At 37.1% G+C, this 23,545-nt stretch overlaps 1 protein-coding gene across 2 annotated transcripts in view; it reads left to right on the top strand.

The window, feature by feature from the left end:
- CFAP300 (cilia and flagella associated protein 300) overlaps positions 1-23,296 on the top strand; it is a 30,692-nt gene extending 7,396 nt beyond the window's left edge. The window contains exons 3-7 of one of the 2 annotated variants that reach the window (XM_055422884.2): positions 5,842-5,917; positions 8,559-8,725; positions 12,154-12,326; positions 18,765-18,831; positions 22,555-23,296. In XM_055422884.2, the coding sequence (XP_055278859.1) occupies positions 5,842-5,917; positions 8,559-8,725; positions 12,154-12,326; positions 18,765-18,831; positions 22,555-22,683 (612 nt within the window). In that variant the 3' untranslated portion in view covers positions 22,684-23,296. The remainder of the gene's footprint in view (positions 1-5,841; positions 5,918-8,558; positions 8,726-12,153; positions 12,327-18,764; positions 18,832-22,554) is intronic. The other variant, XM_088843438.1, reaches the window with a different exon arrangement.
- Positions 23,297-23,545: the final 249 nt, after the last annotated feature.

Here is a 23,545-nt window from a genome sequence, read left to right as displayed (position 1 = left end):
TATCAGTTATCACCAGACCTTTTATGAAGACTTATTTCCATTGGCTCCAGGTCAATTCACTGCAGGCCACGTAACCTACTTCCATTCGTAGTGACATTTAAAATGTAAGTGGATTCCCCCCAGGTATAATTACTAAATCTAAATTAAATTTCCCCTTTTGCTGATTCTGTCAGAAGACTTCTAAAAAGCATTCAAAACTAGCATTAATTGGGATAGATTCCAGCATACATGTCTTTTTTAAATGTGTGTGTTATATGAATTAAAATAGTTGCACAAACACTCCTTATTTGACTTTTTAAAGTTATAAGGTAACTTCCTTTTTTCTGAGTAAGATTTTTTTTGTAGTTAGACATATACCTTTAAGGTGTCTGTCTTTAATTTCCACCATTTGAATGTAAACACCGTGAGACCAGGGACTTTGTCTTGCTTGGCATAATGTAGACATTATTCATGAGTACTTGTTGGGTGCTGTATAATCTTCACCCACATACCTGGTCCTCTCCACTGTTGCCTCTCATTAAATGACATTCATTCTGCCTGATTTTTCATGCAAAAATTTGGGGAGTCATCTTTGAGTCCTCCTCCCATGTCCCTTTCTTCTAAATATTCATTGAATCCATCAACTTCTCTCCCTCCCCACTTGCTGTCATTTTGACATGTGAACCCATCAGACCTTCCTGGATTACAGCAGTACCGTCTCTCTTAACCAGTCTCTTTACAGCCCCTCACTTCATTCTCCATACCACAGAAGGAATGAACTTCTAAAAATATGACTCTAATCACATCTTTCCTTTGTTTAAATCTCTTCAATGTCTTCCAACTGCCCTTAGCTCAAAATACTGATCAGTCTAGAGCAGTGTGAGATTAAGATAAAAATGTTTTACTTTTGACTTCCAAAGCTCAGTTTAACTCCCCAACTTCATCAGACCCATTGGCCCATCGACTCTGGTCACACTGAACCTTGTTACTTTTTTTGACAGCACTGCGCAGTTAATGACTAGACTGCCAGGGAAGTCCCATGAACCTCATTACTTTTCTTCAATGGGATGTCCCCTCCATTCTCACCTTAAAGACTTTAAACTTGCCATTTTCTCCACCTTGAAAAGATAGTCTTTCCAGTGTCATGCTGGAACCAGCTCAGGACAGCCCAACTGCTAAATGTTCAGGAATCTTTGCTGGCTGTTAAACTGTTGGCAATTTGAAATCCACCCTGGAAATCAAATGCTACAAATCAGGGCTTTGTGAGGAGGAAGTTCAGTTCAGTTCAGTTCAGTTCAGTCGCTCAGTCGTGTCCGACTCTCCGCAACCCCATGAATCAAAGCGAAGGGGTTTCATTTATTAAGCATTAACCAGTATACCTTTTTTCCAGCTGACTACTACTCAGCTTTTAAATCTGAACCTAAATGTTCTTTCTTCATCAACCTTTCATCCCACAGCTGTTAGAGTATGTCTGCCTACTATATACTTCAGTATTAGCACCCTGTAGTTTTTCATACCATCCATGGTGCGTTAATATCTTAACATCTCTCCTTTCAGTCTATTGATTCTAGGAGGGCGGGACTATGTCCATTTGATTTTGGGAATTAGGATACTTTCAGTTGAGTGTTAGGAGCAAGAGCCAGATATAGAAGAATAACTGGAAGACAGAGAAGTGAGACAAGATAGACTACTTTTTCAAGAAACCATTTAAGAAAATAGAGCAGTAGCTTAAAGGAAGTGTCACAATAAGAGAAATGTTTATTGAAACAATCTGAACAGCAAAGAACAATTCACAGAGTAAACAATCTAATACCCCAAAATAATCCAACCCTCTCAACCCCTCTCTTCCCACTAGCCTACAATTATCACTTCTTAGTTGACTATTGGCAATGGTTTGGTACATATTCTTCTATACTTTTCTTTATGTTTGTGTAAAGATTTTTGTTTTTTTCATATATATTAAACTACTCTTTTTACTCAAAATACTTAATGGCTTTCCTTCAAAGTCAAAACAGTATATTGAGTAACTGCTCTATGCGAGGCCCTGGAAATATAACAGTGAATAAGAAAAACAAGCTTCTGGAGCTTACATTCTATTCTATTACTTTCTTTTCAATAACTGCATGCCATCTAGTGTAGATGTACTGTATTCAGCCATTTTTATTTTATTCAGCCATTTTATTCAATCATTCTACTGATGGGCATTGACATTTTCAGGTCTTGACACTACAGACAATACTGTTAAAAAATTCCATGTACATAAATTTTACCCACTGATGGTTTCATTTTTGTATAACATACCCAAAAGTTGAATTTGTTGGGTCATAAGTTACATGTTTTTAATGTTAAAGATAATATCTAGTTCTCCCTGGATATAAAGTTATAAAGATTCACACTTCTACCAGCAGTATGTAAGAGTGAATATTTTCTGGTGCTCCTACCAAAACTTACTAGTCTTTTTAAATCTTGCCAATATAGTGGGTAAAAATGATATCTTCTGGCTTTTATTTTTCTCATTACTCTTGAAGTTGAGCATCTTTTCATAAGTTTGTTGGCCATTTGTATTTTTTTACATGGCTTTTTGTTATCTTTTGGCTGTATTTAAATCGGGTTGTCAGTTTTTCTCATCATAAATGTTGGGCTTTTTTCAGCCAGTAGGGATATCAACCTCCCTCTCTTTTAAATCATACTTGTTGCAAATATTTCTTACCAATCTGTTGTTTTTCTTTTATTGCTCATCCTGGGCATCATTATGTTTTCTGACTGCCCAATATTTTTTGAACATACATGTGATTTGGAGTGATTTTCACCCTTCATTTTTTAGGAAGTCCAAAGCAGAATCCAAAACACTTGCCTTTTTTTTTAGCTATAATTGTCATGGGTGGCTCAGTGGTAAAGAATCCACCTCCCAAGGCAGGAGATTCAAGTGGTAAAGAATCCACCTCCCAAGGCAGAAGATTCAAGAGACATACATTCGATCCCTGGGTCAGGAAGATCCCCTGGAGAAGGAAATAGCAACCTGCTCCAGTATTCTTTCCTGGAAAAGTCCATGAACAGAGGAGCCTGGAGGGTCACAAAAAGTCAGACACAACTGAGTGACTGATCATGCATAATTGACATATGATACTAGTTTCAGGTGTATAATATAATATAAATACTATTATTAATATAATTAATATTATTATATTAATAATATATATAATATAATGATTCACATACTGCAAAATGGTCACCATAGTAAGGCTAATTATCTTTTGTCACCATGAAAAGTTACATTTCTTTTTTCTTGTGATGAGAACTTTTAAGATTTATTCACTTAGCAACTTTCAAATATGTGGTACATTAATTATAGTCACTGTGCTATTCATTACATACCCTATAACTAACTTATCTTATAATTGGAAATTTGTACCTGCTGACCTCCTTCACCCATTTCATCTGCCTCGCAACCCTTCTCTGTGGCAACAACCAATGTGTTCTCTGTATCTGTTGGTTTGGTTTGTGCTCAGTCACTCAATCGTGTCAGACTCTTTGTGCCCCTTTGGTCTGTAGCCCACCAGGCTCCTCTGTCCATGGATATTCTAGGCAAGAATACTGGAGTGGGTTGCCATTTCCTCCTCTAGGGTATTTTCCTGACCCAGGGATCAACCCCTGTCTCCTGTCTCCTGCATTGCAGGCTCATTCTTTACCAATGAGCCATCTGGGAAGCTCACTTGCTTGGTTTGGTTTGTTCATTTATTCTGTTTTTTAGATTCCACATATAAGTGAAACCATAGAGTATTTGTCTTTCTCTGTCTGACTTATTACACTAAGTTAGCGTAACGCCTTCCACGTTGTCACAAATGGCAAGATTTCAATCTTCTTATGACTAATATTCCATCATATATATATATATAAAACAACTGTTTAATCCATTCATCCATATATGGTCATGTAAGTTACTTAGGTTGTTTCCATATCTTGACTTTTGGTAAATAATGCTCCAGTGAACATAGGGTGCATATAGCTTTCTGAATTAGAGCTTTCATATTCTTTGAATAAATACTCTGAGGTGGAGTTGCTCGGTAATATGTTAATTCTATTTCTTGTGTTTTGAGGAACCTCCATACTGTTCTCCATGATGGCTGCATCAATTCACATCCCCACCAGCAGTGTGTGAGGATTCCCTTTTCCTCACATCTTTGCTAATGCTAGTTATTTCTTGTCTTACTGTTGATAGCACTTCCAAGAGATGTAAAGTGATACCTCATTGTGGGTTGATTTGCATTTCCCTGATGATTAGTGTTGGGCATCTTTTCATGTCTTGTTTGGAAAAATGTCTGTTCAGACTCTATTTTTTAAATCATATTTTTAGCTTTTTTGTTATTGAGTTATGTTTTAGTTATTTGAACAGAGTCCCTTATATACCTTGGATTAACCCCTTATCAGGTGTATGACTTGCAAATATCTTCTCCCTTTCAATGGGTTGTCTTTTCATTTTGTTGATGGTTTACTTCATTTTGTAATACTTGCCTCTTTGCACTCAGAGTGCAAACCTAGGATCTAGTGTTACTAATCAGACTCATCAGTACAAAACCAGGTTTTCAAAGTGAGCAACTGGGGGAGGTGGGAGGAGGGTTCAGGATGGGGAACACATGTACACCTGTGGCGGATTCATGTCAATGTATGGCAGAACCACTACAATATTGTAAAGTAATTAGCCTCCAATTAAAATAAATTTACTAAAAAAAGAAGTGAGCAACTTAAGGAAAGATTCTGTACACAGAATCCTAAGGGTTGGTAGCCGAGGAATCCAGCTTTCAGGCAGGGCAGTCCTGGCACAGCAGTGGCCTTGGTGAGGAAGGGATCATGATACCATTTTTTAGTGCTTGGCGAGGCTGTAGCAAGGGAGACTGTGTCTTCATCAGGGCTGCTCTACATATGATTCTGTATTATTCCCAGTGCCTTAGCCTGATTCTCTATATCTCCTGAAAATTATGTGAACTGCCTGAGATACTTTTAATAAGTTTCTCTTCAGATCTTTTTGCCCAGAGTCAGCTGCTAGTGCCTAAAAATAAAACTCATGGCTACTTTTCCTTCTTTTGCTTTACAGAAAGTTTTCATTTTTTAAAAGCAAAATCTTTCACTTTTCTGTGTGCCCCTTGGGTAGAATTAAATTGACAGTTACCTTTAGATTTAGATTTAGTTAGTCTGTCAGTCAAGTCCAACTCTTTGTGACCGCATGGGCTGTAGCTCGCCAGCCGACTCTGTCCATGGAATTCTCCAACAAGAATACTGGAGTAGGTAGCCATTCCTTTCTCCTGACACCAGGATCAAACCCTAGTCTCCTGCATTGCAGGCAGATTTTTTATTGTCTGAGCCACCAGGGAAGCCAATGGCTACCCACTCCAGTATTCTTGTTGGGAGAATTCCATGGACAGAGGAGCCTGGCAGGCTACAGTCTATGGGTCACACAGAGTTGGACATGACTAAGCAACTTTCACTTTACTTTTTAGATATGGGAGTTAGGGAGAGTGGAAGTAACGATTGCTAAGTCAGTTAATTGAGAGAACGATGTTAAAAGAAAACAAAATTTCCAAATATTATTTAACTTCCTACTTTTCACTGTAGATCATAACTTTCTATTTATATTAATTTCCAAAGGTAGCTACTTGGACATTATAGTATTGTTAATACTGTTCTAAAGTAAAGGTAACAAAACTTCATTTCTTTATGACACATTAATTACTTAGACATTTTACCAATTAAAGATTTCCCTCCCCCAATTTAAATAAGATTTCACTATAGTTATTTTAGAAGTTAATTCTTATTATTGTGTATAATAATATAACTAACTTTGTTCCCCTCAAATTTGTATTTTAGGACTTTTTCAAAGATCCAAATGTTATTTCCAATTTGAAGTTACTTTCAGAATCTTCTGGAGAGTGGATTACATTAGGTAAACAAAATTTATTTTCATCTCTTCATATTACTATTTTACTATTATAACAAAATTTCACTTCAGGAATTTTCATTATTAAAATACAAATTATGAATAATGACTCACATTTGATAACATCAAGGTCAAAATAATCGTCTGTGCCAGGCCTGCCATACATCTTCCCCCTACGGGTCCACTATAGATATCCTGGCTTAGCATATAAGGGCAATTTTTCTCTCTTTACATTCGTTTGGAAAGTATTTATTGTGCACCTTCCATGGACTCTGACAGATGCAGGGAATGAGAAATAAGAGAAACTAGAATAAGAGAAAATCTGTACTCAAGGAACTCATTGATATGTTTGAAATATGTGCAGTGATATATCGCTGGTATATCTTATAGCAATGGGAGCAGAAGGAGGGAAGTGGTCAGTTCCACCCAAGGGAAGAGGGTCAGGTAAGAGTCTACTAACATGAGGGTGCTTGGGTGAAACCTTATTTGGGGCGGCCCATGGAGCCATTCAGCAGCGAGCAAAGAGAAGGACTGAGAAGACCATCAGGGCTGCCCCTCAGTTTCAGTAACACACTCCCCTCAGAGGGAGAAACACAGGGCCACCGCCCATCCAGTAGGTCTGGCAGGCAGAGCATTGAACCAGAGGCTTCAAGTCTAACGAAATTTGCCTTGTCAAGTTTTAGACTGGCTTGGGACCATCACCTCTTTCTTCTTCCCTATTTCTCCCTTTTGGACTACAAATGTCTGTCCTATGCTTGTTTCACCATTGTATTCTGGAAGCCTGTAACTTGTCTCATTTCACAGGTTCATAGCTGGAGAGGAATTTTGCCTCAGGACAAATTGTACCTCGAGTCTCACCCATATCTGATTTAGATGATATTTAGATGGGACTTTGGACTTTAAACTTTTTGGTTGATGCCAGAATGAATTGAGACTTTTGAGGTTGTCAGGATAAAATAAATTTGGGAGGGGGACAAGGGCAGAAGCCTATGGGCTGAATTGTGTCCCTTCAAACTTCACATGTTGAGGTCCTTCTAACCCACTGTGACCTCATTACTTTCTCCAAAAGCTCCATCTCAAAGTACCACCACTTTGGGGGACAGGGTTTTAACATTATGAGTTTTGGAGGGACACAATTCAGTCCATAGCAAATGCTATTTCTGTGTCTCAGACTGTGGTTTGAATTTAATTACGTTCTCTCACCATCCATACCCTCCTGCCACTCCCCATGTCAGACCCAGGGTAGGCTTATGAAAGTGGCAAGCTGCCCAGGGTCAGTCCCTCATCCTGTGGCCACCGACTCATCTTCAAAGGTTGTCTGGCTTTATACTGCTCTTGTTCTTTGGTTTTCCAATATTGCTCAGACCTACTTTATCACTTTCCAGGATCTTCTTTTCACTTTAATCCCCCAGAGAATTTTGCCTCTGAGACAAAAGGAGCTTTTCTTAGCAGCATAGCTTTTGAAATAACTGAGGCAAACAGTTTTTTACCATCTGAGCCACCAGGGAAGCCTTGTGTCCGTGGGGTCACAAAGAGTCGGGCACAGCTGAGTGACTCACACACAAGTTCCTGGCTCCAGACAGTCCTCTTGCCTCCACACGAGCCCAGCTCAGGATCAGAACAAGAGCAATAGTTCCTAGCCAGGACTCTGGGTGGACAAGAGGGAGGAATTGCAAATAATCACCAATATTACTCTTCTCAAGCTCAAACTGCTTCTCAGATCAGAGATCCAGCAAAGGTATTGGGGAGAGGACATACCATATCTAAGTCTGCAGTCTTCCTAGAACTTTGAATAAGGAGAACCCCATCCCTTTATATCTGAGTGAGTGCCTGTTCATATGCAGGTGCGCAAAAGAGAGAAACTGACTGAGTGATTCACTGAGGCAATAATAAAAACATTCACCTTAATCTTTATATCTTTCTATCACTTATTAGAACCTCTACTAACGGAAAATACATTCCTGAAAGACACATTCTGGAAATGTCAGGGAGGGAGTGTAGGTTTGGAAGGGGTAAGAACTAGAGCTGAAAAAGAAAAATAGAATACCAGATTAGAACAATAGATTTCAAAGTTCTCTAATTCCATACTTGTAATAACTTGAATAGGACCCGGTTCAAAATTTACCTTGGATTGGAGAAAACTTTTTTTGTAATAAACAATGTCAGTGAGATCAGAGGAGGAAATTTTTTAATGGAGAGAAATATTTCAAAACACCCTCAATGACTTTAGGAACAGCTTGTTACATTGATTAAAATGTTTGTATTATGAATTATAAAGCATTAAACATAATACAAATCCAAAATCATATGAAGCAATTTCTACGTTTTTACAGGTAGTTCTGATATCATTCATTAAAAGTAATCTAAGAACCTCCTACTACCCAATAAATGTATTTCATTTTCAAGTACTGATATTTTCTAATTTACATATCCTTCATCTAGGCCTGAAATGGTGAAATTTTGTTATAAATTTTTAATAATAAAAATAAACAACCTGAAAAATAAGAATTTAATAAAATCCCTAATGTGTCTTTTAAATATATCAAAACATGTCATTTTTTTGTTAATTCTTAGAATTTCTGCATAGTGATATTTGTTTTGGAAGTAATTGAGAATACTAAATTAATTTTTATATCTCTTTATTCAGGAACTGAAGTGAAAAAGGTTGAAGCTATAAACGTTCCTTGCACACAGCTTTCAATGTCATTTTTTAATCGGTTATATGATGAAGCTATTGTACGAGACAATGGATATATTGTTAAATGTCTAGATTCTTTTTGTGATCCCTTCCTTATTTCTGATGAATTACGAAAAGTAAGTAAAGAATTTAAAATTTTCACAATAGAATTTCATTTCAGGAAATGCTTAATGTCAAAAACTTCTGCCTGCCTAAAACCCGTAAAATACCTTTTATCAATGAATAATGATCAGTAATAATCACTGCACGTAGGTGTCTTCTTAAATGGCACTTTTCTTATCAACTTGTTTATTCGTATATTTCATTAGTTCTCAGTGGGGTTTCACTGACGACTAACGGGTAGAGACCAGGGATGATGTTAAACATCATACAATGCACAGGGCAGTGCCCAAAACAAACTTATCTGGCCCGTAATGTCAGTCAGCCCTGAGCGCAAGAAACACTGGCCTATTAAATTGATGACTCTTTTTCTTTCAGATTTTCCCTTAACATGTGAAATGAGTATTTAAAAACATCCCTGGAGTGAAATAATCTTTCAGTCTCATTGCTGAGATCAAAAAGCTATTTGATTAACCAAGTTAATTTTTGTTTTAATGAGAGGTGTACTAAACTTGGCATCAGAAGACATGGATTATTCACCTAATTCCTGATTTATTATTTACAAGAGAATAATAAGCAAGTCATTCAGTATCTTGAGCCTCAAGGTCTTATCTATACACTATGGAAATTAAAATGCCCATTCTACTTTCTTCCTAAAATTGATGAGAAAGTGAGTTGAGAAAGCATTTTATGAAATCTTGTTGAAGTGAATTATTATTATTTACAAGGTGGAAAAATTTAGGGCTATCAAATAGATGTAGGTTCCAATTCAGGCTCTGCCACTTAATCATGATCATACTTAACCTCTCTAAGCTTCGGTTTCTTATATGAAATCAGAATAATGTAAAAATTTTGTTAGATAATGCATTTAAAATGCTTTGTACAATGCCCAGCACTTAGTAATCTTTCAATAATATTAACTACTACCACTAATTACTATTGTTATTATTCTACATTAAGAGAGATGTACAAGTCTAATGTATTACAAATCCAGATAAAAATGAACTAGGGAAGCCACTCATATACCATTCTGGACACAGAAATTTTATCTGAAGGAGACCAGAGGGCATCCCACTAGTCTATATATTGATCTTCACTAGAAGAGTACCTAAAAGAACTCTCACTCCTATGCCCTTACTTCTATAGAGAGAGCGTCAGCAATGGACTTTTTAAAAGGATTTGGTTTTCAACAGAATACTCTGTAAAACCACCTGTTGCTCCCTATTTTATTTATTGCTGTGAATAGCACCTCTATTCAGGAAGTGTTGGGGCTCCATGTTTTTTGCTGCTTGCCTCTGTTTTGCTCTTGTGTTCTTTGCCATTCTGTGGCAACAGAGAAGGCTTTATTTAACTTGGTTGCTTTCTGGCTAAAAAAATATATATAAATAGCTTCTAGCTTTAGCTTGAACTGGAAAGGTCCCTCCCACTGTGTAGCAACACAGATTCTGTAGGCCAGCTCTCAGATAAGAACTGATCATGGTATCCTTCCTGACTGGGGCTCAGAAGTTGGACTCATTAACTATTGCATATCTACTCTCGGAGGGCTACACAACTGAACAGATCTGTATGTGAACAAACAGGGAGATCAGACATAAAGCATTATTGTTTAACATTCACTACAAAATGTTTCTATTACAATCTTTTAATTGCACAGCCTAATCAGTTCAGTATATGAGAGTCCTTGTGTTAGAATATGTGTGAACTGTGCTTTAAGGGCCAGAGCTTTAAGCAGCTGCAGACCTGGGTTTCAGATCACATCATTTCCTTATCGAGAGGGAGGAGGAGATGGAGGGGAGATGTGCAAGTGTTATATGTGGCACACAGAGAATAATAAACTGTGGGCCACTTCCTCTCAACTATCTTTTTTTATTATTTTATTTATTTATAGCTGTGCTGCATCTACATTGCTGGATGGGCTTTTCTCTACTTGCAGCAAGCAGAGGCTACTCTCTGGTTGCAGTATGTAGGCTTTCTCCTGTGGTGGAACATGGGCTCTAAGGTGTGTGGGCTTCAGTAGTTGCAGCAGGTGGACACGGTGGTTGGAGCTCCCCGGCTCTAGAGCACAGACTCAGCAGTTGTTGCGCATGGGCTTAGTTGCTCTGCAGCATGTGGGACCTTCCCAGAGCAGGGATCAAACTCATTTCTCCTGCATTGGCAGGCGGATTCTTCACCACTGAGCCATCGGGGAAGCCCTCACTTATCTTTTACTGTATATACTTCGGCTTTCATAAAGTCATTATAAGTAAATTATATACAGACAGTACCATAAAGTTTATTAATTTTAAATGCCTTTTTATGTAATGACCTTGGAGTGATTTTCATTTGAGATTAAGGTAAATAAAATGGTTAAGTTTAATCAATTTTCCTAATAAAAATGTGCTTCTTACCGCTAGACTGTGATTGTTATATGACTCATGTGTCCCTCCTTTACCTGTATGGCAGTATTAAATGTTATACACAATTTTTACAGCTTTTCTCCATCTAGAGTTCCTTATGAGTTCCTTATGTGTATTTATTTTCTCTTCCCAATTTATGTCTTGGTTACATTCTTTTGTTTCTTATAATTTTTATCTTAGTGTGTCTATATTTTATTGTTAGCTTAGTTCACATTCTTTTTTCAAGTAAGTGGTGTATAAGCAATTCAATAAAAGGAATATACTTTGTAGTGTACATTCATCACCTGTTTATGTCCACCACAGTCAGCAAATTAAGCAATTGTCTGTAATACACAACGGTGTAAGAAAATCCTCCACATCAGAGCTAGCCAAACCGTTTTCCGAAAGAGGCAGCAAGGGCTCAAGAGAGCAAGAGTCCGTGTAGATTGGTGATGTGTAAGGTGATATTATTAGAGGAGAGCCAGAAAAAAAGAGAGGTGATTATGAGGCTCCAGCTACCAGAATAGTTCAAAATGGAGTAACTGTGGGCATAAGGAAAGTAGTAATCCTAACACTATGAGAGGGCTTAGAAAATGAACATTTTTGTTTAGTTTCTTGGTGGAAGCAAAGATGGAGAAGTTTCTCCAATTATTTATACTCCCATTGTTTCCAAATGAGATTCACAGTTACTCAAGACTAAAATTACAGTAGCACGAAATTACTAAAGATTAAATTAGAACAAAGAAAGCAACAGAAGAGAAGGCTTGCTGCTGCCGCTGCTGCTGCTGCTAAGTCGCTTCAGTCATGTCTGACTCTGTGCGACCCCATAGATGGCAGACTACTAGGCTCACCCATCCCTGGGATTCTCCATTTTCCTTTCACTGAGTGTCATTACCTAATGGAGGGAAAATAAGCACAGGTCTTACAGATCTCCTTCTCCGTGACCTCGGGATTAGTTCTTAAAATGGTCTAAAATCACTTTTAAACATATAAATTGAAACTTATGAAAGCATAAAAATTAGAACCTCGAATTATGTTACATTAAGATGAATTTTATCATCTTTTTATAGGTTTTGTTACTGGAAGACTCAGAAAAATATGAAGTATTCAGCCAACCAGATAGAGAAGAGTTCCTGTTTTGTCTTTTCAAACATCTTTGCCTTGGTGGAGCCCTTTGTCAATATGAAGATGTAATTAATCCATATCTGGAAACAACAAAGCTTATCTATAAAGATCTAGTGAGGTAATGTTGTTCTATTACAATATGTAAATCTCTGGTTAGTAGAGGAAATTGTTTAACTCCGGTGAGATTACCCAGCCTCTATTTGTGGATCTATTAATAACCAAAGTGAATAAAAATAGCGCTACTCTGGCTCTCTCCTCAGAGCCTCCTTCACTTCCAAACTAGAGCATTTCATTTCCCTGACCCTGTTTTGGTCCTCAGCTCTCTCTTCTGCCTCTTGACCTTTCCTCAGCCAGACCTGTCACTCACTCTATCCCCTCCTGGCAACTACTGTCTTCCAGGTCTCGCTTTTTCCCCCAGGCCTCCTTTTAAATTTCAAGGAGACATGAGATCCCTCAGGATGTTTGAATTTGCTTGACTAATACTAATAAATAATAGTAAAAAAATTACCTTTGTTCTAAGGAGGGGGAAGAATTTTCACCAAGGTGTTTATCTTTTCAAAATTAATCCTAGGTTTGCTTTTGGTATTGCACTAGGGCTTTTTTTTTCTTTTTGAAGATCACATGAGGATAAGAACTTTGATTTAATTCGAGTGAACATTCTATAGTTGGGTTTTTCAATGATGAAGATATTGGATCATGTTTATAGGCAAACAGGATAGGAAAAGTAAAAGCAAAGGTTCCCAGAGTTTGGTTACAAATTTTTACTTCAATAGGCAAACAGCAGAACTAGCTCCCATGAGACTCTTATTACTTTACTTATCCTCAACATCTTGATTCTCATATTAATTACACATGTCATACAGCTGTACAGCAAACTGCATGGTTCAGTTACTGTACTGAGTTTATTTCTGATACAGTTTTAAAAAAAATATTTCTATAATTGGTTTCTGATTTTTATGAAACAATTATTGTGTCAATTCATAAAGATTACTAGAAGAGAAATTACAGAAACAATTTCAGAAGCCGCATGCACATACCTGCATCAAACATATTCTTATCATTCGCAGCCCATGAAAACTTACAAGACGACTTCTAGCACTCCCACTAGATACTCCTCAGTGTACCCCAAACACACACACGCCACGGCCACCAGTGTGCTGTCCCTCACCAGCCACAGGAGCCTGTGGAATTCCTCACTGCAGTGTGCTGTGGAGGAGGAGGTTCTGTTAGAGATACTTGAAACAACTTCAGAACCTAAACATTTCTGAAACTGCAGTTTTTTTCCCACATTCTCTTCCCTGAATTCTTGTGATTCTCTTCTGTGTTTTCAGGGTACTAAGAAATGTATGACTCAGAGTAATGGCCACTCATAAAATGAGTAGCCAAAATTCATGACATCCTATACAAAGAATAGGAACTGTGTCTATGGACTCACTTGATTAGGCCACCAGCAAGTGTTAATACTGGGCACGGAACTCTGGCAGGCACTGAAGAGTACAGGAGGAGTCATCAGGTATTCTCTGACCTTAAGGAAATTACAAGTTAACACAGGAAATAATAATAAAGTAATTGCTTAAAATATTTTATAAGTGAGTATTTTTTATATAATCCAATGTTTAGTTATATATAGGCAAATGTTTGTAGCTCTTTATACTGTAATAAAAACCTCAGAAGTTCAAAAGACATTGTCAGTGTGGGTACAAGTGGTCAAGAATTTCTTGATGGAATGGAGTCCACAAGGGCCAGCAAAGAGAAGGGCAGTCTGATTGCAATTCAGGGGCAATGCACCCCACGGCTGTCACTCTAGGGAGACTGAGAAGACGACTAGCTAGTTAGAGCAGTACTTTTCTTTGAGAACTAGTAAATATTTCTCTCGATGATCCAGGTTTAAGCGTGCTTATTAGTTTCTTTGGTGAATGAGGAAACAATATTGTCTTCTCAATGCAACTTCAGCAGAAAATTATGATTAGAATAAACATCTTGGTTAAGATAAAGATATAGGGTGGTTCAAAATAGCCATTATCAAGGGATAGAGAAGTAGAGAAGGCACAGGTGGGACTTGAAGGATTGTTAGTAACTTCTCAGAATTCTGAGCTACATATCTAGTTGTGTCATTTGTACAAGCTAACTTAACCAAGAAGAATATTTTTTTATGTTCCTTTACTTGAAATTTGGGTGTTTTTACCTGCTTTAGAAAAATATCTGCTCTCTAATTATACGTGCAGTGGCTACCTTAGAGTATCTAACCTGCACTTGCAGGTAAACATTGTTGCTATTTAATTCTAGCAAAGAAGTTGATCCCTTATATTTGTATCAGTAGATATTGAGGGCACATTACAGAGCCTGATTTTAGGGGTCGAGTTGACTCACTGGAAAAGACTGATGCTGGGAAAGGTTGGGGGCGGGAGGAGAAGGGGACGACAGAGAATGAGATGGCTGGATGGCATCACCGACTCTGTGGACATGAGTTTGAGTGTACTCCGGGAGTTGGTGATGGACAGGGAGGCCTGGCGTGCTGTGATTCATGGGGTCACGGAGAGTTGGACACGACTGAGCGACTGAACTGAACTGAACTGACTGATGCCGAAGAATCGATGCTTTTGAACTGTGGTGTTGGAGAAGACTCTTGAGAGTCCCTTATACTGCAAGGAGATCCAACCAGTCCATTCTAAAGGAGATCAATCCTGGGTGTTCATTGGAAGGACTGATGCTAAAGCTGAAACTCCAATACTTTGGCCACCTCATGCAACGAGTTGACTCACTGGAAAAGACTCTGATGCTGGGAAAGGTTGGGGGTGGGAGGAGAAGGGGACGACAGAGAATGAGATGGCTGGATGGCATCACCGACTTGATGGACATGATTTTGAGTGAACTCCGGGAGTTGGTGATGGACAGGGAGGCCTGGCGTGCTGTGATTCATGGGGTCGCGGAGAGTCGGACACGACTGAGCGACTGAACTGAACTGAGCTCAAACAAAAGGATAGAAACATTCTTAAAGTATTTTTTCCCTCATCCATAATTATTAATATAACTGCTATAATAGACATCTTTTAAATGTTTTGGGAAATACCTTATTTTCAAGGATTATGGCTTCTTTAAATCACAGAGGTAATACTTTAGAATCATTTTATCAGAGTAAATGATCAATTATTTCATTACATTTCAAAAATGTCTTAGAAATAATTCTATACTCACTAACAGTGCCTCTGTCTTTCCTGTTTTAGACACTAAACACACTCTTGTCAGATTTTTTGGAGAGGTTCCCCAAACTACATGTATTCCCCAGATTTATGATTTGAACTGGTTTAGTCTTAGATTATAGCCTTCTAATGCTTATTAAGCAATAGGATTATTGTTTCTTAAAATGAGCAGAGTTAGCTAGAATGGTCTGTACATAATGACATTTAGAATCAATATGGGAAAAATCGTTAGAAATTAGCACAAATGATATTGATAAGAAATCAATCATCATATTATTTTATTTCTAAACCATTAATATAATCATACTGTTAACATCCAATTTTTTTTTTTTTTTCTGTGCTGTGAGGGTTGCAGGAGCTTAGTTCCCTAGCCAAGGATCCAACAAGGAGTCATGGCAGTGAAATCGCCAAGTTTTAACCACTGGATCATGAGGGAATTCCCTAATCATATTTTTTAAAAGAACTATGTGGAAATTATGTTCCAACATCTTTAAAATCCATGATACCTGGAGAGTGACTTCAGTTCAGTCCAGTTGCTCAGTCGTGTAAGACTCTTTGCGACCCCATGGACTGCAGCACGCCAGGCTTCCCTGTCACTCACCGACTCCTGGAGTTTACCCAAACCCATGTCCATCCAGTCGGTGATGCCATCCAACCATCTCATCCTCTGCCATCCCCTTCTCCTCCCACCTTCAATCTTTCCCAACATCAGGGTCTTTTCAAATGAGTCAGTTCTTCGCATCGTGTCACCAAAATATTGGATTTTCAGCTTCAACATCAGTCCTTCCAATGAACACCAGGACTGATCTCCTTTAGGATGGACTGTTTGGATCTCCTTGCAGTCCAAGGGACTCTCAATAGTCTTCTCCAACACCACAGTTCAAAAGCATCAATTCTTCAGTGCTCAGCTTTCTTTATAGTCCAACTCTCACATCCATACACGACTACTGGAAAAATCATGGCCTTGACTAGACAGATTTGTTGGCAAAGTAATGTCTCTGCTTTTTAATATACTATCAAGGTTGCTCATAACTTTCCTTCCAAGGAGCAAGCATCTTTTAATTTCATGGCTGCAGTCACCATCTGCAGTGATTTTGGAGCCCAAAAAAATAAAGTCTGACACTGTTTCCACTGTTTTTCCATCTATTTCCCATGAAGTGATGGGACCAGATGCCATGATCTTTGTTTTCTGAATGTTGAGCTTCAAGCCAACTTTTTCACTCTCCTCTTTCACTTTCATCAAGAGGCTTTTTAGTTCCTCTTCACTTTCTGCCATAAGGGTGGTGTCATCTGCATATCTGTAGTTATTGATATTTCCCCCAGCAATCTTGATCCCAGCTTGTGATTCATCCAGCCCAGCGTTTCTCATGTACTCTGTATATAAGTTCAATAAGTAGGGTGACAATATACAGCCTTGCCATACTTCTTCCTGATTTGGAACCAGTTTTTGGAGAGTGACTTAGTGCGTGTGAAAAATCTGATACAATACAATTGTTAGTAGAACACCCCAGGGCACAAATAAATATCACTTTACATTTCTTTTTCTTTTTTTCTTATGAGATATAGGACAGATAATACTGTACTTTGCTTGATCTGTCAAAAATTAGACAAATTGTCTTAGAGATATTTTAAAGTAACAGTAATACAGGATCAGAGGTAGTAAAGTGGAATAATATTTATATCTTTTAGGAACCAACTTCTAATAGTGTACCAATATAGTTTCTTTATAAAAGTAAGACATCTATGGTATGTGTTTGTAGGTGTTAAGTGATTATATATGTGGTATCAAATACTAAATTTTCCTCCAAGTTCATCTGATAAGCACAAACATTTACAAGGGTTTTTTTTTTTTTTTAGACTTTTCTAAACTAAGGAGTAATTTGCATACAGTAATCTCAACAAATCATAGTACACGTAAGCTTAGTGAATTTTTATATATGTTTATACCCAAATAACCACCTCCAGATCAAGATTTATATAAATAGGTTCTGTATTTTAATCTGGGTTTGTTTTATATGTAGTGGTTATAGTCTTCCCTATGATAAGCATGAAGTTTTAAATGTAGTCTTCAACTTTCAAGCAGTGTATCTTAGGCATTAGAAATGAAAGAAGATGACCTCAATTCATGTTACAGAAATAGATAGATATCAATATAATTGCATGATTCCTGGGTTTAAATCTTAGTGAAATGTTTTTGAGATGAAAACTCCCTAGGAATCTTGAACCCTGAACCCTGAAATGGTCCGTGTGGGGCCACCTCCAACAGGTGCCCAAGCTCAAACACACATGTACATGCATACCCTTCCCCAGAGTCCCCCTTCTTCCTGCTCATCTCTCCTTTCCCCCATTTTTTTTACATACATAGTGAAGGGAAAGCAATAATCTCATCTGACAAAGTGAAGAGGGTTCCCTTCCTTTACATTTAAACTACACAGATAACACATGAACAATACCTTTGATGCATATGAATTTATAGCATAAGTATAGGATAAACAGGTGAAATGTAGAGAAAGAAAACTGGACTCCATATCACCTATATTCTGTTTCCAGAAATGCCACTTTTAGTTGGAATGTCTTAAATATATCATTTAACTTCTCTAGTTCTATTGTCTATAAAATTGGCAAAATGATGCCTACCTCACTGAGTTGTGTGATCTTTATGTGAAGTAAAGTATAAAAAGGTTTTTTGCAGATTGTAAAGCATTATCAATTTAACATGTATTTATTTATATATAAATTAAGTCATTTATTCCCCAATCCTCAGTTTGCTTCCGCACTATATGTTACTAAAGAGTATCTTTTGTGGAGAGAATAAGCAAAAGAGAGCTAGGAGAGAAAGTGATTTTAATTTAGCAATACATGATTTAACAAACAGTTTTCATAGATATTATTCCACCTAATTCTCATATAATCCTAAAATGAACCATATGATGAGTTCACATATGAGAAAACTGATGTTCAGAAAAGTTAATCTTACTTAAAGTAGAATAACAAATAGGTGACAGAACTGGCATTTATGTTCAGGCTGTTTACGTCTTTAGTATGCTTTTATCTACCCCTTTCAGCTGTTTATCCTTAAGTCTAACTTTAACCTATTCTTGTTTGTCAATAATTGTCTCTGGCCTGAGAGTGCTTGTATCATCTGAGTCTCAAACCATCTAACTGAAAAATTCCATTTTCTGCAATTTCAATTCGGTCAACCTTGCCATCCTTTTCAAACCACTTATTTAGATATTTTATATTTCCATGTTATATGTGAATGAGGACACCCAAGTACTAAAAGGGATCAGTATCTTAAATGTATTATGCTAGTGTTTGCTGAATTTTAAAATGTTCCCTTTTCCCACCTGTTTTAGTGTTCGGAAGAATCCTCAAACCAAGAAAATACAAATTACCTCTTCTATTTTTAAAGTTACAGCATATGTAAGTATTGAGGGGGAAATTTGTAGCCAATCAATTTAGTTTTTTTTTTTTTTTGGTAATTTATTTTTTATTGGAGGCAAATTATTATTATTATTTTTTTGGAGGCAAATTATTTTACAATATTATATTGGTTGGTTTTGCCATACATTGACATGAATTCGCCCCTGGTTTACATAAGTTCCCCCTCCTGAACCCCCCTCCCACCTCCCTCCTCCCTTTATCCTCCCTCTGGGTCATCCCCGCATGCCAGCCCCGAGCATCCTATAACATGCATTGACCCTGAACTAGTGATTCGTTTCACATATGACAACATACGTGTTTCAATGCCATTCTCCCAAATCATCCCACCCTAACCCTCTCCCATAGAGTCCCAAAGACTGTTCTATACATCTGTGTCTCTTTTGCTGTCTCGTATACAGGGTTATCATTTGCATCTTTCTAAATTCCATATATATGCGTTAGTATACTGTATTGGTGTTTTTCTTTCTGGCTTACTTCACTCTGTATAATAGGCTCCAGTTTCATCCACCTCATTAGAACTGATTCAAATGTATTCTTTTTAATGGCTGAATAATACTCCATTGTGTATATGTACCAAAGCTTTCTTATCCATTCGTCTGCAGATGGACATCTAGGTTGCTTCCATGTCCTGGCTATTATAAAGTGATGCAATGAACATTGGAGTACATGTGTCTCTTTCAAGTCTGGTTTCCTCGGTGTGTATGACCAGCAGTGCGATTGCTGGATCATATGGCAGTTCTATTTCCAGTTTTTTGAGGAATCTCCACACTGTTCTCCATAGTGGCTATACTAGTTTGCATTCCCACCAACAGTGTAAGAGGGTTCCTTTCTCTCCACATCCTCTCCAGCATTTATTGCATGTGGACTTTTGGATAGCAGCCATTCTGACTGGTGTGAAATGGTATCTCATTGTGGTTTTGATTTGCATCTCTCTGATTATGAGGGATGTTGAGCATTTTTTCATGTGTTTGTTAGCCATCTTTATGTCTTCTTTGGAGAAATGTCTGTTTAGTTCTTTGGCCCATTTTTTGATTGGGTCATTTATTTTTCTGGAATTGAGCTGCAGGAGCTGCTTGTATATTTTGGAGATTAATCCTTTATCCGTTGCTTCATTTGCTATTATTTTCTCCCATTCTGAAGGCTGTCTTTTCACCTTACTTATAGTTTCCTTTGCTGTGCAGAAGCTTTTGATTTTAATTAGGTCCCATTTGTTTATTTTTGGTTTTATTTCCAATATTCTGGGAGGTGGGTCATGGAGGATCCTGCTGTGATTTATGTTGGAGAGTGTTTTGCCTATGTTCTCCTCTAGGAGTTTTATAGTTTCTGGTCTTACATTTAGCTCTCTAATCCATTTTGAATTTATTTTTGTGTATGGTGTTAGGAAGTGTTCTAGTTTCATTCTTTTACAGGTGGCTGACCAGTTTTCCCAGCACCACTTGTTAAAGAGACTGTCTTTTCTCCATTTTATATTCTTGCCTCCTTTGTCAAAGATGAGGTGTCCATAGGTGCGTGGATTTATCTCTGGGCTTTCTATTTTGTTCCATTGATCTATATTTCTGTCTTTATGCCAGTACCATACTGTCTTGATGATTGTGGCTTTGTAGTAGAGCCTGAAGTCAGGCAGGTTAATTCCCCCAGTTCCATTTTTCTTCCTCAAGATTGCTTTGGCTATTCGAGGTTTTTTGTATTTCCATATAAATTGTGAGATTATTTGTTCTAGTTCTGTGAAAAATATCATTGGTAGCTTGATAGGGATTGCATTGAATGTATAAATTACTTTGGGTAGTATACTCATTTTTACAATATTTATTCTTCCAATCCATGAACATGGTATATTTCTCCATCTATTAGTGTCCTCTTTGAATGCTTTCAGTAGTGTTTTATAGTTTTCTATGTACAAGTCTTTTGTTTCCTTAGGTAGATATATTCCTAAGTATTTAATTCTTTTCGTTGCAACAGTGAATGGAATAGTTTCCTTAATTTCTCTTTCTATTTTCTCATTATTAGTGTATAGGAATGCAAGGGATTTCTGTGTGTTGATTTTATATCCTGCAACATTACTGTAATCATTGATTAGCTCTAGTAGTTTTCTGGTAGAGTCTCTAGGGTTTTCTGTGTAGAGGATCATGTCATCAGCGAACAGTGAAAGTTTTACTTCTTCTTTTCCAATTTGGATTCCTTTTATGTCTTTTTCTGCTCTGATTGCTGTGGCCAAAACTTCCAGAACTATGTTGAATAGTAGTGGTGAGAGTGGGCACCCTTGTCTTGTTCCTGACTTTAGGGGAAATGCTTTCAGTTTTTCACCATTGAGGATAATGTTTGCTGTGGGTTTGTCATATATAGCTTTTATTATGTTGAGGTATGTCCCTTCTATTCCCACTTTCTGAAGGGTTTTTATCATAAATGGGTGTTGAATTTTGTCGAAGGCTTTCTCTGCATCTATTGAGATAATCATATGATTTTTATTTTTCAGTTTGTTAATGTGGTGTATTATGTTGATTGATTTGCGGATATTGAAGAATCCTTGCATTCCTGGGATAAAGCCCACTTGGTCATGATGTATGATCTTCTTAATATGTTGTTGGATTCTGATTGCTAGAATTTTGTTAAGGATTTTTGCATCTATGTTCATCAGTGATATTGGCCTATAGTTTTCTTGCCAATCAATTTAATTACTTGTTATTAAAAGGATTGTTGTAACTGGAGTTAGCAACTAGGAGAGACATGGTTAATAGAATATATACATGTATACACTTCCTTGGTGGCTAAGGCAGTAAAGAATAAGCCTGCAATGCAGGAGACCTGGGTTCAGTTGCTGGATTGGGAAGATCTCCTAGATAAGGGAATGGCTACCTACTCCAGTATTCTTGCCGGGAGAATTCCATGGGCAGAGGAGCTTGGTGGGCTACAGTCCACGGGGTCTTCCAAAGAGCTGGACATGACTGAGTGACTTAACACTTTTACTTTTTTACTTCATACATGTATGCACAGAACATAGTTAAGATAAACTTAATAGTTTTCTCTTAAAATTAAAAGTTGATGAGCTATGCTTTCTTTGGAGAATGGTATGAACTTTCCCCCCCAGCTTTTCTGTTATCCATGCCTAATAATAGTTATTTCTTATTTTAGAGCTAAATCTGTAGCTCAGATGAGGTAGAACGCAGCTCCTTAAACTTGTCAAATCACAATTTATGGGACAAATAAGTAAGAATGACATAAATGTTTTTATATCACAGAATCTGATACTTGAATTTTAGCATTGCACAAATTATTATACACATGAAGCAGTTTGTAACTATTCAATCACTGAATAATTATTTTTAAAATTCCTACTGTGTATCAGCTACTTTGCTGGGCTAGGGTCCAGGGTTAAACAAAAGAAATATAGTCCCAGCCCAAATAGTATGTATACACTATGTTCTAACAAAAGCAAAGATAGAAGAAAAATGCAGAACCTTTTTTTCTATATTAGCCCTTTTTTAAAAGATAGAATTTCCTCTGGATTATAAATTCCTTAAGGTCTAGAAGTATGCATGTGTGTATAGTATATATATATTGTTGGCATAGTAGACTGTGCTGTCCAACTTATTGTCAAAGATTTGATATGTGTTTCATGATATTTTAATAGAAAATACATAATAGCTAAATGTGTTGATTATTGTTTAAATGTAGCTGTATATTAAATAAGTTTATCTTTTTCAGGATTCTATTGGTGTGTGCTACCCTTCAACAAAGAGTCATGAACAGACATTTTCTTACTTTATTGTGGATCCTATCAAGCGTCATGTTCACGTTTTATACCACTGTTACGGCGTGGGGGATGTGTCTTAATATTTTTTCAGGTTATCTATACTTACTGTTTTTTCTTTACCAATTTTTTATTTTAACACTGATTTACAGATAAACATTTACTCCGCTGGTTAATTCAAGTAAAATGTAAAGAACCTTGTAGAGCAGAAAAAAACAAATACCAAGATGCCTTTCTTTAAATTTTTGTAGACACAAGAACCAAATTTTATCCCTAACATAATCTACACCTATACAGTTATGGAATTTTTACAGGAAGTCATAAAGAACTAAAAATCTTCTTCATATTTGTTACATTAAGTTTCAAGTGAGTTTTCAATATTCCGTGTATTTTATTTTAGAAGCCAATTAATTCTGGATTGAAATTGTGAGAGAAAACTAAACATGTCTAACCATGAATCATTAATGTGAATCGTTAGCTTTTAAAATTTAAGTTTCATTTAATTATGTTTCTTCATTGCATGAAGATTTATGTTTCTGGAACTGTGAAAAGCATAACAATTCCTTTGTTTCATTTGTCCCACTTAAAATTCTCAGTAAAAAATATAGTGTTCTGAGCATAATTGAAAACTCTTTTCTTATGTAATAAAATTGGAGCTGCCCCACCACTAATTCAAGACCTGTATAAACAAAGAGAGTTGCCCTCATGGTATTATTAAGTTGGCAGATGAGCAAAGTACAGGGTGTCTCAGTACTGTCCCCTCATTGAAAGTCTCTGTCATGCTCAACTCTTTGCGACCCCATGAACTATATAAAGTCCATGGAATTCTCCAGGGTTAGAATACAGGAGTGGATAGCCTTTCCCTTCTGCAGGGGATCTTCCCAACTCTGGGATTGAACCTAGGTTTCCAGCATTGCAAGCAGATTCTTTACCAGCTGAGCCACC

This window comes from Moschus berezovskii, chromosome 14, assembly GCF_049115385.1.
Source record: "Moschus berezovskii isolate FMDL1 chromosome 14, NW_MosBer_1.0, whole genome shotgun sequence".
NCBI lineage: Eukaryota > Metazoa > Chordata > Mammalia > Artiodactyla > Moschidae > Moschus > Moschus berezovskii.
The sequence above is the reverse complement of the archived record's forward strand: the minus strand, read 5'-3'. Positions and strand labels throughout refer to the sequence as shown.